The 16873-nt window shown below is 37.4% G+C and overlaps 1 protein-coding gene across 2 annotated transcripts; it reads left to right on the top strand.

The window, feature by feature from the left end:
• Window positions 1-508: 508 nt before the first annotated feature.
• LOC112564242 lies at window positions 509-15046 on the top strand. 2 transcript variants are annotated; one of them, XM_025238930.1, is made up of 9 exons: window positions 509-747; window positions 1194-1293; window positions 1645-1865; window positions 2999-3062; window positions 3494-5257; window positions 6629-6738; window positions 7560-7806; window positions 9528-9671; window positions 10531-15046. In XM_025238930.1, exons 2-9 carry the CDS (start codon window positions 1195-1197, stop codon window positions 10654-10656), a joined length of 2775 nt encoding a protein of 924 aa, XP_025094715.1. In that variant the 5' UTR covers window positions 509-747; window position 1194; the 3' UTR covers window positions 10657-15046. The 2 variants fall into 2 exon arrangements, with proteins under 2 accessions (XP_025094715.1, XP_025094714.1); XM_025238929.1 differs by having other exon boundaries at window positions 6530-6738.
• The last annotated feature ends 1827 nt before the right edge of the window (window positions 15047-16873 follow it).

Below are 16873 nucleotides of genomic sequence, written 5' to 3'. Positions count from 1 at the left end.
GTATGGGGGTGAGGGTCGGCTAGGTGATGAGTATGTAAGGGCGCACTTAACAGAAATAAATGAAGTCAAAAAAAAGGTAAAACAGTATATAAATTAGCAGTATATATGTCAGCTCACTAAGTCGAAAACAAGATCAGCGTGACAGAAAACATGTAACCATTTTGTAGGGCATTTAAAACTTTACCATATCCATCAAAATATATAGCGCAGCTTAAGTATACGTAGCAGGTCAATAAAAAAAATACGGACTGTACGGAATGTTGGGACGAATTGACCTACCTGGGACGAATTGACTTTGGCGGTGGGGCGAAATGACCGGCTCACTCTGAATACCCGTAAACAAAAACTATAAATACATGTCCACAAATACATGCACATCTATTCTTTATTTGTAAAAGTGGATAAAGACATTGTTTCGATTCTTGGTTGTATGCATTCATTAATTAATTAACATTTCTTGGCAGCTCTAGTCAGCTTTACATAAGCAAGGGAAACTACTCTGCGCATACATCGCTATCAGCAGAAGTCAAAAAATCGTGGCCAACGAAAATAAACACGGAAGCAAATTAAACTGAAGATGCACTCGTGTTCTGTAACCTTACTCAACAATTTTGAAGCTTAACTTATGTTGGTCGATGGTGTGAGAGTCATTATAAGATGTCTGAGGAGCGCAAATGATGTTCACAAATGGATTCAAATCACTTCGCATTCAGGATAATTAGCACTCGTTCTCCGAACCGACAGAAGGTAAGAAGCTGAATAAGAAAAGCATTCACAGCAGTATGTGTGAACTCCATCTTTCTCATCGCATTCCAGCTTCTATTTCTGAAACCACGGATTGGTACATTCAGCGTGACACTGAGCTTTTCATCATTAGTTATCTGTGTCACAGATGAATGTGTTCAGACGTCAGATATAACTTTGGTTCACTTCATCACTGCATCGGACCCTTGGAGCTGCAATAAGGTTACACTGCATTCTATGCACCGTGTTAAAGAGGACAGAATAATTTTCCTTCTCAGATTTAGTCATCAGTTTCTAATACATCAGTTAGTTCCTCTCAATCAACTCAAATATGACGTTTACCTTGATAGAAGCATTGAATATGTGTGTGTAAGAGGGTGTATGTATTTATGGTGTATGTACATGAATCCATTTATGTTTAAAATGTACTGATTTTATTTAATTTACAGAATGTCTATCAATAACACGACAATGGTTGAGAATGTAATAAAGCAGGGATATCTCAAGAGGGGATCTTCCTATGAGAACAGATTCTCTGGGCTTATTGATGTGAGTTGCTATCAAGGTTTATAGCTTCAAAGCCTTGTGGCTAAAATTTCTTGCTCTTGTCTGTTTTTTTTTTTATTTCTGTGACATTGGCTTTTCTATTGAGATTAATGTATTTTTTATATGACATGACAGTAATAGAAGTTACTACTTTAAAATCTTCTATCTTGTTTTTTTTTAAATACTGTATTCAGTGAGTCAGTATTTGACCATAAAGAAAAAAAGATTACCATATGTTTTCCATGTTATAGAGACATCAGAAATGTTTTTCTACATTGTATGATCAATATGGCTCAGCACAAAGTGCTGGTGGTATCTATTTCAAAGATGACGTTAAGATTTTCTCTCAATCAGAAAATTACACCAAGGAAGTGGTATATGCTAGTGGTGAGAAGTCGTATTCCTTTCCTGGAGCAGTTTGATCGTGACGTGGATGTCTTCTCAGGGCCACCAAGTGTCTCATACAACCTGTCTAACTGCACAGCAGTCAGCCATTGCATGGCACAGACACCAAGGGCATTCACTTTTGTTATATCCTGCACTGATCGTATGATTGAGCTAACAGCTGCTTCACGGTAATTACCACCTGAAAAGAAACTTTATAGCTGCCTGTATTTTCCTCTATGTCAATGGAGATGTCATGCTTTTATAGAAATTATTAAAACCCATCACATGGTTTTTTTTCCTTCTGATATGTTTTTAAATTTTTAGAATGGATTTTCACTTTTGTTATATCTTATACTGATCATGTAATTGAGCATATGATACACAGTGGTTCCTGTTGGCTTGCTTTTTTTTCCTCTCTCACTTAAACACTAACAAATTTGTCTTATTACCAATGTTTGATTAGTGTGAAAATATGCCAGAAACAGAGTTCTTTTATGCTGTTTCACAAAAGTAAATCAGCTCTTGTAAATGCGTAGTTACTTTTCAGCACAGTTAAGCAAATCTGAGTTAAAATGAGAAGCATAGATTGAGGAATCAATCATCTATGCTTCATGATTAAGTGTTGACTGCATGTATCAGCACACTATCAGTTGTTTGTACATTCTAGAGTATCTATCCCAATCTTTCCTTTTTCCTGTTAGTGTTAGTAAAATCCATAGGCTAATGCTGTATTTCTGATGCAAGGCTACATATGGAAATTATGTCAGCTGTTTAAATAGAAACAGTTTGTGAAAATTGTAATTAATTCTCACTTTAATTTTGTTGTCAGTTTTAAAGTTTGCACATCAAAAATATATTCTAGCTGTGATAAAGAAATATATAGGAAATAAGTTTAGTTTTTCTTTTGTTTCTCATCTGTATTTTTTCCTTAAACTGTCATATTGAGCTCTATTTTAATATCTATTCTCAAAACAATTATTTTTGTGAGTTCTTTTTCCCATGTTTGAATCTATTAACAAAGGCTTAGTCTATAGATGATAAAATTGTAGCCACAAAAATGATGCCTGCTTATAGTAGTTATTTATTATAATAGTTTCTGTCAGTTTATATGCTCTGTTAAGGTGATTTGACGTCATATCTGTGTCATTCACATTTGTCTACCATACCTTGAGCACAAAAATTGTGCGGTTGGTTGTACTTGATGTCACCTCAGGGAATAGCTTTGATAAGGAGGTTAACATTGAACAGTTTATACTGTTTTTAAGTTCTTTTCTTTAAATGTCTAGTTCTTTCACTAATGTTTTGAAACGGTTTATCTCAGAGAGCAAATGATTGACTGGTGTGATGTTCTGGAACGCACCTTAAACAGCCTTGGTATTCTAAAGGTAAAGTTTTTGTTTTTAGCATTATCTTTTTGTGCAAAATGTGTATATGTCCATATAAGCTAATAATGCACATACATGTGCATGCATATATGCTTGCATGAGTACATATCGGAAAAAACAAGTATAAGCTTAAAATATATTCATACATACATGCTGGAAGTATTCATCTAAAGCACTTTTTTCTAGAGTACTTTGTCTCTGAACTGTTCATATTTTGACATATTTTTATAAGTAAATGTGTTTGTAAACAAATAGTTTCTTTTTTAACTATACAGGCATTTTCTTGGAGGGTTTTTTTTTTTGACACTTGCATCAAATGCTTATTAAAAAATCTGTCCATCCATGAAACTACCAATTTGTTTTGCTGGTTGCATGCATATAATTTTGGTGAGATGGTTTACATATCCCATGTGTTTTATTAAACTTTGCAGAAGGAAAAGGAAGAGCACATTTACACCTTCTGCCCAGCAGTAGTATTTACTGGGCGGCAGAAAAAGGATGAAGAGAGTGAAAGTGAAGAAGTATTAGGAGCTGTTGGAGGATCACCTGTTTCCCTACCCCCACGGCACCCTCCACCAATCCCTAGCGGCCATCCATCAGGCCTGCCAAAATCAACACCTGAAAAGGCTCCGTCTTCCCCACTGAAAGAGCTCACACCTCCCCCCTTGCCATCTTCATTACCCCCTCCCCTGCGTAGAGCTCAGTCTCCTACATCACTCACCCCTCCAAACGAACAAGCGCCTCCCCCACCTGTTGGAAGGCCACCGCCCTTAGTCAGCCCACCATTTCATGGCATTACTCCCTCACCTTTGTTTCCTCAGGCATCTGAACCTCCACCTTTGCCCCCAGCACGTCATCAGACAGGCAGCTTATCTGCCTCAAATGACCCCCCTCCCCTTCCACCAGCCCGCCCTCACCTAGAAGAGAGGCTCTTGGATTCTGCCTCCTGCAGGCCTGAAGTCATGCCTCCCAAACAGCATAAATTTCATCTTGCACCCCATTCCCAGGATAATGGCGACAGTGACCAAGAGTCAGCAGATTATTCTTCAGATTTTGTCAGTGAAGCATTTTGGGAGATTAATCGTCGAATTCCTATCCCAACCGCTAGGCATTCAATATTGCCAGATAAAACACAATCTCTTTCTTTAGACTCTTTTACTGAAACTGAAGAAGAGCGTGTTGAAGCTGAAGCCTTTCACCAAAAGGAATACCCAAGCTCAGGACAAGCTGGCCAAAAGATTAATGGACTAGATGAAGGTTATTCTGACCTAGCAATGGTCAAAGTGATGAAAAAGTCCAAGAAAGATAGACAGATTAAAGCAGAATCCACATTACCTAATCAGCAAGAGAATGTGCAAATATGTTTACATGACAGACTGCTTTCTGAAAAAGTATCATCCACTAACCCTGAATTTCGAGAGAAATCTGGCAGTTCTTCTTGTGAATATGGAATTTCAAACAACTTTGATGACAGACTACAAGACACAGTAAGCAGCGAAGATGCCTTCAGTGAATCATCTGCATTTGAAACAGACCTAAGTCTCCCACAGAATTTCTATTCTGCTTTTCCTGTTCACGAGGAATTAAGTCAAGATATCACAATGGAAAATGGTTTTGATGATAGCGATGAAATGACAGAAAAACAAATACTGATGGAAGAGTCATTACAGAAAATTGAATCATCTGGTGCTCAAGAAAATCAATATGACGTAGCCTATGGGGTGTCGTCTGGTATTTCTTCCAATGATGTACCACCCCTTCCTCCCAGACATGACTCTCTTATCAAACGAAATACTGGTAACTCTTCTCCAGGCATAGGTTCTGATGACGATGCCTCACCAGGTATTACTAACAGTTCTTCATCTTCTGATGAAATTGAGATTGAAGCCTTCACCCACAAGCAGGCACTTATTCCTTCGAAATCTTTTCAGTACGTGTCTTCAGTTCCTGCAGGTCTCAATTCTCATGGCATTCGGAATAACATTGGAGATATTCCTCCAATACTACCACCTCGTAAAGGCTCCAGATTTAATCGAGGAATGTCCGTTGACACTGCAGAACTGGCACCACCTCCTTTGCCAGCTCGTAAAGCTGGGAGTGTTCGTGGCCAAAGGCCTTTAACAGCCCCACCAGGATGTGAAGAAAACTCCAGTCTATTGACAGAACAAAACTTGCCCTGTAAAAGACCACAGCAGGTAACAGTTACTTTCATCTCATGTTTTCCATATGAACATGATGCTTTACAATGTTAGCTGCTTGAAATGAAGAATGTTACAAAATATGCATGCTGAAAGTATCTCAGCTAGAATTGATAAAGTGCACCTTGTTTAGAACTTAATGTTAATCCAAAATGTACTTAATGTTGTTTATGTCAGCTTTAATATTTTTTATTTAAGAATATCTGACCAAACAAATGAGATGTGAAACATATAATTAATAAATCAAGCAACTTATTAGTATGTCGAGTGTGAAACATATAATTAGAAAAGCAAGCAACTTATTAGCATCTCAGAGTATGGCTGACACAAGTGAATGTCAAAAAGGTAAAAAGGTAGTCTTTTAACTTTCATTTGCCGGGGAAGGAGGCATAAGAGATAAGTGAGGGCAGTGTCCATCTCTTCTCCCTCAGAACATCTCCTTCCCCAAAACTAGTTTTGTAAAAGGAAGTTGTGCTAATTCATGTGCATAGGTAAAATACTTCAATAAGATTTATATTAAACCCTCAAAGTGTGATAGCTAAAACACTCCAGTCACACTCCTAAGGGGCATGCTCTTAGCACCTAAGAACAAGAACGAGACATGGATAGCATACAAGGGACAGGAAAACAAATGAATAACACACAAACTAAGAGAGAATAAACAATAGTATTAATGATGAATAAAAACAAGTACAGAAAATGCAAAGAGGAACCAAATGTCAAGAACTGTATAATGATAAAGACGACCAGGGAAGGGTTTGGAAAGGACTAGCATGGTGGGAAAGGGTGTTAAAAGTAATGTTTACGGAAGAGATGCGTTTTCAGTGCACGTTTACAGAGTTCTTCCTCTTACTGTATGGGTCAGAAGGTGGGCCATTTTTCACCACATGGGTATGATATGCTGCTCTACATGGTTATCAAACTAGCCAATGATAATTTACAAGAGATATGAAATAGGTATAACATTATCTTTTGGGGTGATTACTAGTCTCTTCCAAGACCATGGAAAGAATTTTATTTGTCTGAGTAGGCTGCAGGTTTTGAGAAGTACACTTTATCCCATTTTTAAATTGGGAAAATGAAAGCTTTACAAATGCCAGATACAGTTTACTTTCCAGCCTTTATAAGAAAATGCTGCAGTATCAGTATAATGGTTGACTCTTCAGTAAGGATTTGCACAAAATTATGCCTGTCCTAAACATTGCATGAGTAACACTACTGATCAATCCAGAATGAAATGGCTATGTGATGAAGAAATGCTTTGTGCAGAGGATTCGTGAAGAGTCGACAACAGCAGAAAATAACCTGCGCCATCGCATGCGGCTGGACCGTGCACACAGTGTTCATTCTGTGATATCTCTCAAACAGAGCCAGGCGGAGATCCTGCGACAAGAGATGGAACTCTCAGGAGTGTCTGTTACTGTGAACTTGCGTGCTGCATCACACATAGCTCTGGTAGACTGCTGTGGACTTGTCTGGTAAGTTAATGCCAGGGTTTGTGGTATTGGTAATATCCAGCAGATTAGTTTTGTGTTGTAACAGTCTATTTGTTTTTCTTCTGTAATTTATCCTGTCACTGAAAACAGTTCAAGTGTTGGCATGAAAATATGCTTTTGGTAGAGTTTTATTCTGCTTTGTTAGAGGTTTCTTTAAAATATAAATATAGAAGAGGGTCTGCTTATAGCAGTAGTAGTAGTAATAAAAATAATTCCTAAATTACACCAAGTTTTATTTAAGAGCCACTGACCCTGCAGCTTTATTAAAAGCTGCATTTTGTTGATCTCCATTAGCATGAAGTAACTTTTTAAATTAAAGAAGAAAGCTGGATATATTTATGGCGAGTTTAGTGTGCCAATTACGTGTCTGTGTTATGTTCTTATTAAAGATGAAAGTTGCTAGTTATTACAATACTATGCTATGTTTCTTAAAACAAACTTTCATTGCAATGGTCAGATAATTTTTATGGTAGTGTTTTTACCTTACCAAAGTACAGCATTTAATCAGAAAGGAATTACTCAGTTTATGTCTACCATACAATAACTCCGTAATAGATTTTGATTTGGCTAGACATGTGATAATAAGTAGACTACTTAGCACACTGTTTAATTTGTCTTGCACTGCAATAACTACAGAAGGGAGTAAGTTTAGATCCTTTTCAGCTCTAGGGAAAAGCCAGAGCTAGTAGCCTACACTTTGAGCATGTATGCTTTTGTGCATTTATCTGTGTGACTACAAACATGAAGACCTTTCTGGGAGCTCTATAATAAACTGACCAGAATATTGTGTTTTGTCTTAACAGTATTGCAGGATGGAATCAAAGTGATTTCCCAAGCCTGCATGGGAAATTTCACATTGGTGATATCGTCCTAAGTATTAATAGTGTGAAAGTGGCCAATTCTGCTATGGCAGTAAAGCTGCTGAAGCATCAGACAGCTGAGGTGGTAGAAGTGATGGTGAAGAGAATACCTTACGGCCAGGTCATTGCCATTCGGCGGTCAGCAGAAGGAGAAAGCCTTGGCATTCGAAGAGTAGGCGGTACAGCAGAAGTAAGTGTATCAAAACATCTTGAAGCAGTTAAAAAATAAATAGAATTGTGAAAAGATTTTAATGGTGTTAGTTATTTTGGTTGTTCTTGACATTGATCTGTAACACTTATTATAGTGGCCTTTGTGTTGAAAATCTGAGTCAGAATTAGTATCAGAATATATGTTTGTCAATGATGATTATAATGATGACTATAATGATCATGCATGTTACTTAAGGATCAAGCTATGTACTAACACACACACACACACACAGAGTCAGTCATACAAGAAGCAATCAAACAAAAGATGAGATTTAATAAAATTAATGATTAAAGAAGTGCATCTTGAGTGATGATTTGAAAGCAGAGATGGGCAGAGACTGCATGACATTTGAATTGTCTGCAGTGAAGAATGATCATGGAAAGGGGGATGTGCTCAAATAAATCCTTGTAGAGTGTGCAGTCACCTTTTTATCCCTTTTTATTTTCCTATGTTCCCAGTCTTGAAAGATAACAACGCTTTATTTTGCTGACCTTATGTTTTTAAATATTTCTGAGATGGGAGATGGAATATTTTTCCACCTTTCTGATGCATGTCAATGAAGTTTGTAAGGATACGCAAGAAGCAAGCTAATACTGGAGTATAACATAAGCATTTAGTACCATGGAATCATCTGCCATTACACCACTTTTTTAAAACTAAAAACCTGTGAAAAAATTCAAGAGCATTCAAATTATAAGAATTAATTTCTTTTCTACTGATTTTTATTTTAACAAGTTAACGAATTTAATTCCAGTATGTCCATACATAGACCAAACAGTCTAGTTCTCCTGTTTGTTGTTGCTTTTGTCCTAGACAAGTCTACGCTGCAATTATCGCATTTATCTATTAAGTTTGAGCATTTGCTGCTGACCAACAGTTACTGAAAAAAATTTTCTGGTCAAGAATTAGCTACTGTTATAGGGAAGGATCTCTTGCATTCAAAAGCAGACTAAATTCTCTATAGAGCTATGTACAGGTAGTCCTCGACTTACGACGGGGATCCGTTCTTAACGCGGCGTCGTAAACCGAATTTCGACGTAAGTCGGATCATACAGTACTGTACCATAATAACAGTACAGTACTACAAACACTTAGCCTATCCAAACACCTAACCTAACACAGTACCCTACATAATTATCAATAAACATAAGTACAGTAAAATATTGTGCAGTACACAACGCTTTGTTATCACTGTGGCTTTCATAGGAGCAGATCCTGTCACGTGTTCAAGGATGCGATCTTTATCCTTGATCATGGCAGCGACAGTCAAACGACTAAGTCCTAATTACCTGCCAATTTCTGTTGCTGTCTCCCCCTTCCCAGATTGCCTCAGATATCCACTTTCACCTCCATGGTGATGGCCTTCCTTTTCTTTGGTGCACTGACCTCGTAAGTCGGAATGAGCGTCGTAACCACGAAACGACGTAACTCGAGACCGTCGTAACCCGAGGACTACCTGTACTTAAAATTTATTTCTTATATGACCACATGATTGAGTTAATTCTACAGACAATACTCTTTTGCGGTTCAAGTCTTTTGAGATTTTTTTTTAATTGTAACTTCATCTTGCCACCAAATACAGCAACTACACTATTAAAGTGATTATCATCATCATCATCATCATCATCATCATCATCTCATCATCATCATCATCATTATCATCGTTGTTATTATTGAAATGCTTTTCTTTGTAATTATAGATTGAATATGTTGACCCCCATGGCTTGGCAGCATCCAATGGCTTACCATTGCGTCCATCAAGTTTTCTGACAGATAAACGCACCACCTGGACCCTGACAGAGATCAACAGCCGTCATCTGAACCTTTTCTTTAAAGATTTAGAGGTGAGTGTAGTAGCATCTTGTGCAGATACATCAAGTGGTATTTGGTATTTTGATCTACTTGAAAGGAATATAGGTATGATTTTGATGTTTACATTTATCAGCCTTGGTAGGGTTTCACTGATGCTAGACAACAGTTGCTCCAGTAAGTCTTCTGCTTGGTCAGATAGAGAAGGATGATCACAGCACTGCCTACTTATTTGTGCACAAGATACAGTGATTCTTCGTTGTTGTTTTTTATTGAGACTTCTAGCAATAATACTGCCGTTGGGATTGCAGCTGTGGCAGTTTTAGCTGCAGCAGTACTAATCGCTTCCTTTTGTCATTCACGCAAACTGTACCATGCACATTCTTAAGAGCTTGAGAGGGGGAATAGGTCCACACTCAAGCCTTCTCATTTCACCCTCTAGTCTGTAGACTTCATTTTAATTTTCTAATGCACTTGGGGTCTTATTATCTAGTAAGTGACAATCCAGGTTTAATCCACTTCACCATTTTCATCTGACCCCTGTCTGCTACGAGTACAGTAAATGACTGATAATATTTGGCCAGACAAAAGACATAGCAGATATTCTAAATAATCATGATGCAATCTGTTAATTCATTTTGATATTTAACTAGTATTGATTTTTTTTCTCCATAGGTTACTAATTTAAGTACCCACACTTCTTTTATCAAATACCAAAACTGTAGTAAATGAACACTAATAGAAACAACTGTTTCGAGCCCTTTTGTCTTGTAGTAGACTTGGTATTTGCTCTTTTTAGATTTTTGTTTCTTCTTTATGTTAATGTTGCTTGTTTTTTCACTTATTCACTAGCATAATTACCTAATGTGTGTGTCACACTCTCTGTCACTGCAGATTGAGCATAGACTAAATGCTGTTGGCCGAGAAATCACCATTGTTGTTCAGCCGTCAGACTATATATCTGAACTGAAAAAACAGTTGAAAAAGATCAAAAATTACAAAAGCTACATTGTTCAGTGATACTTATTCCTGGGCTTGTGGACATCATCAGGGGGACCAAATCTGCTCCTCTGAAAGAAAAATTGTCTTCAGAAAGAGAATGACTATCGTGTTTGGTAACATTACTGTGAACTTGTTTCATAGAAATTCCATCTTCATTTTTTTTTTTTTAAAGAGAGACCCATTAATTGGGAATAATTTGTGTTGTTGTTAATATTTGTTCAAATCAGGGTTTGAATATCATGTTTAGAGGTGAACAAAATGTTATTTCTTACAAGAAACTGTGATGATTGCTATTTGAACTTTGGGGTCTTTTTTTTATGTGGGTGAAATTTTGCATGGTGAAATGGTTGTATCACCTTTTAATGGCTGGGTTTTTTTTGTTTGTTTTTCTGGTTTTTTTCCTTCTCTAACAGCCATTATGCTTGACTTAAAAACAGAAGGATGCAGGTCAAGCCTGGCGGGCAATTTTCTAAAAAGCTTCTTTCTTCTACCAAGTACCTGATCTTTTAGGGACAGTTAAAAGTGGCAGAAAGAGAGGATACTCCAACCCACATCCCATGCTTTAGTGATGGTTAACCACTTACAATTCACTGCTCTTATAACCACAAGGCTATGAAACATGAATCTCTAGATCAGTGGTTCTTAACCTTGTTTGAGGTACCGAACCCACAAGTTTCATATGCACATTCACCGAACCCTTCTTTAGTGTCATCACGAATTGCGGGTGTGTCTTGACCTCCGTGGCGGAGGCTCCACCGAACCCCTGAGACCGACTCACCGAACCCCTAGGGTTCGATCGAACCCCGGTTAAGAACCACTGCTCTAGATGTTCCATTAGCCCATAACTGCAGTAGTTAAATATTGTTACTTGATGTCTTGTGTATATAAATAACAGCAGCAAAATTAGTATAGAAATTTGAATTGTGTGTATTCTTTTGCCTAGTCAGACAGAGGTGGTGTTTATTGTTGTTTTGGTGGACCCTGTCTCAGATTTGTTACTGAAAACCTGTTGCCTCGATCTCTGTTTGGACCTTCAGTCCCCTGCAGCCTTAGTTGTTTTGAGAAACCTGAGTCCTTGCAACACCTTTCATCCTCATTTGGGCCTGTTTTCCACTGCTAGTAGGACAGTCTTGCTTTTTATGGCCTGAAGAAGGATGTGAACACGTTGACTAAATGTTCAGCTTGTTGGGTGCTCATTAGGGTGTAGTGTCATCCAATGAATTGTAGTGGATCAACAGGAATGGCACAAAACCTTAAATGTGCATAAAAATCGCTGACATCACTACACCCTACTGCTCATTTGTGTTGTTTCTCTGTTTGTTGCCTTTTTGGCTTGTTGTCCTCAGTGTTTGCAGGGTTTGTTTTTCTCAGGCTTAGAGTGATACTGTGAAAGTTGGCAACCTTGTTTTAGTTTTCTGTTACCATTGTGGGGTCATTTAGAAATAGTGATGTAGCTGCAGCCAGATTAAGACTTCACACAACCTTATATTGGGTTAAAATAGTATGAAATGTGTAAGGTTGAGATTGTAAAAAATGTATTTATTGTCTGCTAGAACGGCAATGACCTCTCAAGTGAAGGTGAAAATCACAAACTGGAACTGTTTTTTGTTTTGTTTTTACCCTCTTGCCTTGTCAATATATCACTGTGTAATTTGTTATTGCAATGTAGTACATACTTATGTGACAGTGAAGTTCATGTTTGTCATATAAGTATTTTATTATAAAGAAAACTTCTTTGGTCCTGTGAAATAATGCTTTTTCTTGGAGGAATAGGTCATTTCCTTGTTTGAAATAACGATGTGAGTAGCATGCATACAGAAGTGGCTTTGCTACAGTTATGAAAAAGAATTATTCTAGCTGGGGCTTAGTGGATCACTGGAAAAATAAATTATCTTTCTTTGCACTTGTTTGTCTTATCTCCAGTCTCATTTGTCAACTGCGGGTTTATAAGATAACCTCTTTCCATTAACTTAGACATTTTCTTCAAAGAATTTTCTCCTAAGCAAATGCTAAAACAACAAACATGCATTTAAAACATATAAATACTTTTGGCTAGTTTTCTGGGAGGTAAGATTTGAAAATAAGATTATTGTCTTAAGACTGAGCTTGAATAATTATATACAAATTATATTATTTTATAGCTCAATGGGGCATAAAATGTGTATATAAATAGTAAAACAAAGTGTTTTAGGATTTGTGTTAAATGTTCAAAATGCAAAATCAGTAGGTTGTGCATGTCAGCATTGTTGATTGTGGGTTTTTTTATTTTAATGTGTGAGTGTGCATCTGTTCATATGAATAGCATGATCTGTCTCATCTCAATTTTCAATCACCTTAATGGCACATCAAATGGTGACCACTCTAGACTTGATGTAAACTTTCACTTTAATTTTGAACTATATCTAAATTTTATGTGTTACAAAATTGTTGTTATTGTTCATATAGTGTGACCAAGATCAGACATGAAGTGTACTTAATTTTGCTTTGCCACACTTTCATCATTCCAATGCCACAGGTAAAAATTATTTCAAATCTTTTGTGTCATGCAAGGTGAGATGCATTTGTTATATTCATTAGACTGTGTACAAAAGATGTAAGTTGTACTTGTGTCAGCAGGTCCTGAAACGAACACATACGTCAAAACAAAAGTGAATATGAAAAGATCTCATAGTTTGTGTGTGTGAGCATGCAGGTAGTGCACCCATTTGTGTATCTTAATGTGCTTCTGCATATGCATTATTGCTTGCAGGCAAGAAGAATGTCCACACAAGATGTACTCTAGTGCAAGATCTCATGACAAACTGTTTGGCATGAGCGTATATCTCATTTAGGTTTGTACTTCAAATGCTGCAAAGTGCTGTGGGATGAGTACTGGCTTTACTTACAGTCTCACATGATCAAAGCCTGCTTACGTTTCTGGTGATTTGTAAAATCCCATAACACCTATCATGGCAGTCCTGCTGTCACTTGATCTTCCTGTCTCGTGCACTTTCAAGAACAGCTGTAGTTCTATATTTCTTCTCAAAACTTCTTAATTTAAGGCAGCATCAAGCATAAACAGCTGTTCTGTATGTCTTAAGCTGTCCACACCTTAAAAATGAATATAACTGGGTTTTGTTTTTGTTTTTTGCTTTTTTGCTTTGGTGTCAAAGAAATAAAATACATCAGCAAAATTGCTACCATGCTTTGGTGCTTCCATTAGCCTATCTTTATTATTGACTGCAGTTACTCACTTCTTTAGAGAAACCATTATCTTCTTCCCCTTCCTATCCATCAGGGCAATCCGGTGACGAAACAGTTAGTGTCTGTCACCAATACAGTGAAGGATGGCTTTTTGGGTTCAGCTCTCATCTCGGGTACACTGTTCTTTCTTTGCATGTGACATCTGTTTACAGGGCTGGATGCTTTGCATTGATGTAGCCTTAGTAGCTGGCTGGGCATAAAACACCAATGCTCCCTATCATAATAGGGGCTGTTTCGTGAAACTGTGCTGGGCATTGACTCACGAATGCAGGCGCAGGTCCACATACAGGCGACAGTGCCAGAGTTCCATTAGATCATTTGAAGTTTCAATTATTTCTTCCTTCTTTCTTTCATTCATCCTTCTTACAAGTGTAATGCATGAGCTGGGGATCTTATGCTTTCACTCCCCAATTTATTTTCAAGAGCAAGTGCTTTTTATAACCTAACGCTAAGAAGATTTAATTTTCTCGACTTGTTTACTTAATTTATTGTTGCTGTTAGACAGATCCAGACCAGCTTAAGCATTTTATGTACAGCATGCTTCGGGCTTTCCCTTGAAAAAAAAAAAAAGCAGAAGTAGAGGCCACTTTTTTTTTTAATTGTTTACCTGCAGAAATAGTTCTGACATATAAGTTCTTATGTGCCATAGCTTGGTTTTGTGTTTTACAGTCTTCTGTGTATTATTTCAAATAATTAACTCCAGACTTTTTTCTTTTTTCCTTTCTGCAGGACATTTATTTTTATTTGATTTTGCTTTATGAACTTTATATGAGATTGTGTGGGTTTTGTTTTTTTAAATCCAATCCCCTGAAATTCATTATTTAGTTACAACATTTGATACTGCAATTCATTGTAATGTCCTTGGAAATTGCCGATGTAATAACAAAATTTCACAAAATAAAAACACCTAAATTATAAGGTGTCCTTGAGAAATTGAAGATCACTGGAACCTTTTTTTTTTTTTTTGTAGAAGTTAATTGCTGATAATTATAAAGATTGGCATTTTAGAAATAAAAGAAACTCTTGGAAGATCATATTCTGATGTATTCTTCTCAAGGGTTTCTGTAATGTTAGTTTTCACTTAATTCCTGTGTAACCACTATTTTCCATCAGCTGTGTGCGATGTGCCACTCAGTATTAGAATAAACATTTTTTTTTAAATCTCTTGGGTAGTTTGTTATGCTTCTGGAAGTGATATTTTCGTGTGGTGAGATCAGTGAAGGCTTTTATTTCAGATACCAACTGTCATCGCCGTCAGACTTCTCTGGCTAACGCCATCACAGTTTCTTCATTTTTACATTTGTACATGTCATCCTGTGATATTTTCTATTATTTCTATTATTGTCCAACAAGTGCTTAAAATTTGATTGCAATTTCTGATTTGTGATTCTTTGGAAATTCTCATGTACCTGTTTGATTATTGATGTGTCCTGCTGTGGTCACATGACTTTGCGATCTGTAGACGTCTCACCGACATCTTGGTCTATGAATGCCATACGGCCGAAGAACGACCTGGCATTGCCATTAACTCTAGAGAGCCACAGGATTTTTTCTGTCATCAGTTGTGTTTGTAGTGCGCGGAGAGCCTGGCTTTGACCGGATATCGCTCTATAACAGCTTTCACCATTGTTATTATTGTTCCCAACATTCAACTGAGACAACTGCCACCAAGGTGTTTGCACAATCTGAAACACAGCTGCCATTGCATGAAACAATCTAAAAAAAAAACAGCTCCTCCCGCAAAATGTGTGTTTGCGTGTAAATATTGCTAAATAAACTTCAGAAACAAAGCTACTACAAAAGAATAGCAACAACAATAATAACAAACTACGGTAGTACGGGTCTCTTGCGCTGAGATCGAAGAACAGCTAAGTGGAGAGCTGGGTCATTTACCTGAAAGTGCTTTCAAAGAAAATGTCTGTGACGTCATCGACAGGTGGGACGGGATACCTGTCAGCTCCTTGATCGACCAGCCGTAGCTGCAATTAGTCGAGCAAAGTCCCTCGCTCTGTGAAGGGGTAAATAATGTTAGAAAGGCCCGGCGCCAGTAATGGATACACAGCGCATATTGCCCCCATGATGACGATGATGATGATGACAGATCGAAAAATCAACGATCGTTTCGGGTGTGCTGCGGGCTACGACGTCTGCTGCTCGTTGCCAGTTGAAAGACTTTGACCATTGAATTCCACAGAAAGGATCGCAAACGTTAAAAGCTTGAGTGCAGGTTATTGAACTAAGAGCCCATCACTTCATAAACATTTTCTATCTCTGTATAATGTCCCTCGATAAAACTCATAGACAATTTTTAAAAAAATTATTTTGATAATTGTGATAAGTTTGATATTTTTATGAGGTGAATGTAAATGGAGATTTTAAGAGAGGTGTGCTTGCTTCATTATAAAAATGTTAGGAGAGCAACCAGACAACAACATTCTCTTCCGACAAGTATACTTGTCTGAATTTATTCACTACATGGAACTTATCCGAAAAACAAATCAAGAAAGAGTAATAAAATCAAGACGATTAAAATTAAATTAACTTGTTGATGATGCATTTTTCAGGACAGGATCCCCAATTAGAGAAAAGTCCAATTAACAACAAACTGTTTACTGCAAGTAATTAGTCACATGTCAACACCATGCATACGATACAACAACATTTCAACCAGTGTCTGATTCGCGAAATGAGCGGAAACCAGAAGTCCTTGCCATCTTGAAATGCACTCGGTAGCTCGATCGTGCCTCGGTACCCACTCAATACCCGACAAACGACTGTTTGGTTTTCTTTCAAAGGGGGGAAAGTGTCAGGTGGTGTGGTTAGGTCCTGTGGAAAACACACCTTTATCATTGATTTCACTTGCTGCTCCGTGGTTGTGTGTGCATGTTGGTGTGTTTATGGGTATGCATGTGAGTTAATGTGTAATTATTATTTCAGTGTAAACATGTGGGAGATAAAGTAATTTTATGTCTGTGTCCGATCGCTTGTTTGA

Source organism: Pomacea canaliculata, linkage group LG5 (genome assembly GCF_003073045.1).
Source record: "Pomacea canaliculata isolate SZHN2017 linkage group LG5, ASM307304v1, whole genome shotgun sequence".
NCBI lineage: Eukaryota > Metazoa > Mollusca > Gastropoda > Architaenioglossa > Ampullariidae > Pomacea > Pomacea canaliculata.
The sequence above is the reverse complement of the archived record's forward strand: the minus strand, read 5'-3'. Positions and strand labels throughout refer to the sequence as shown.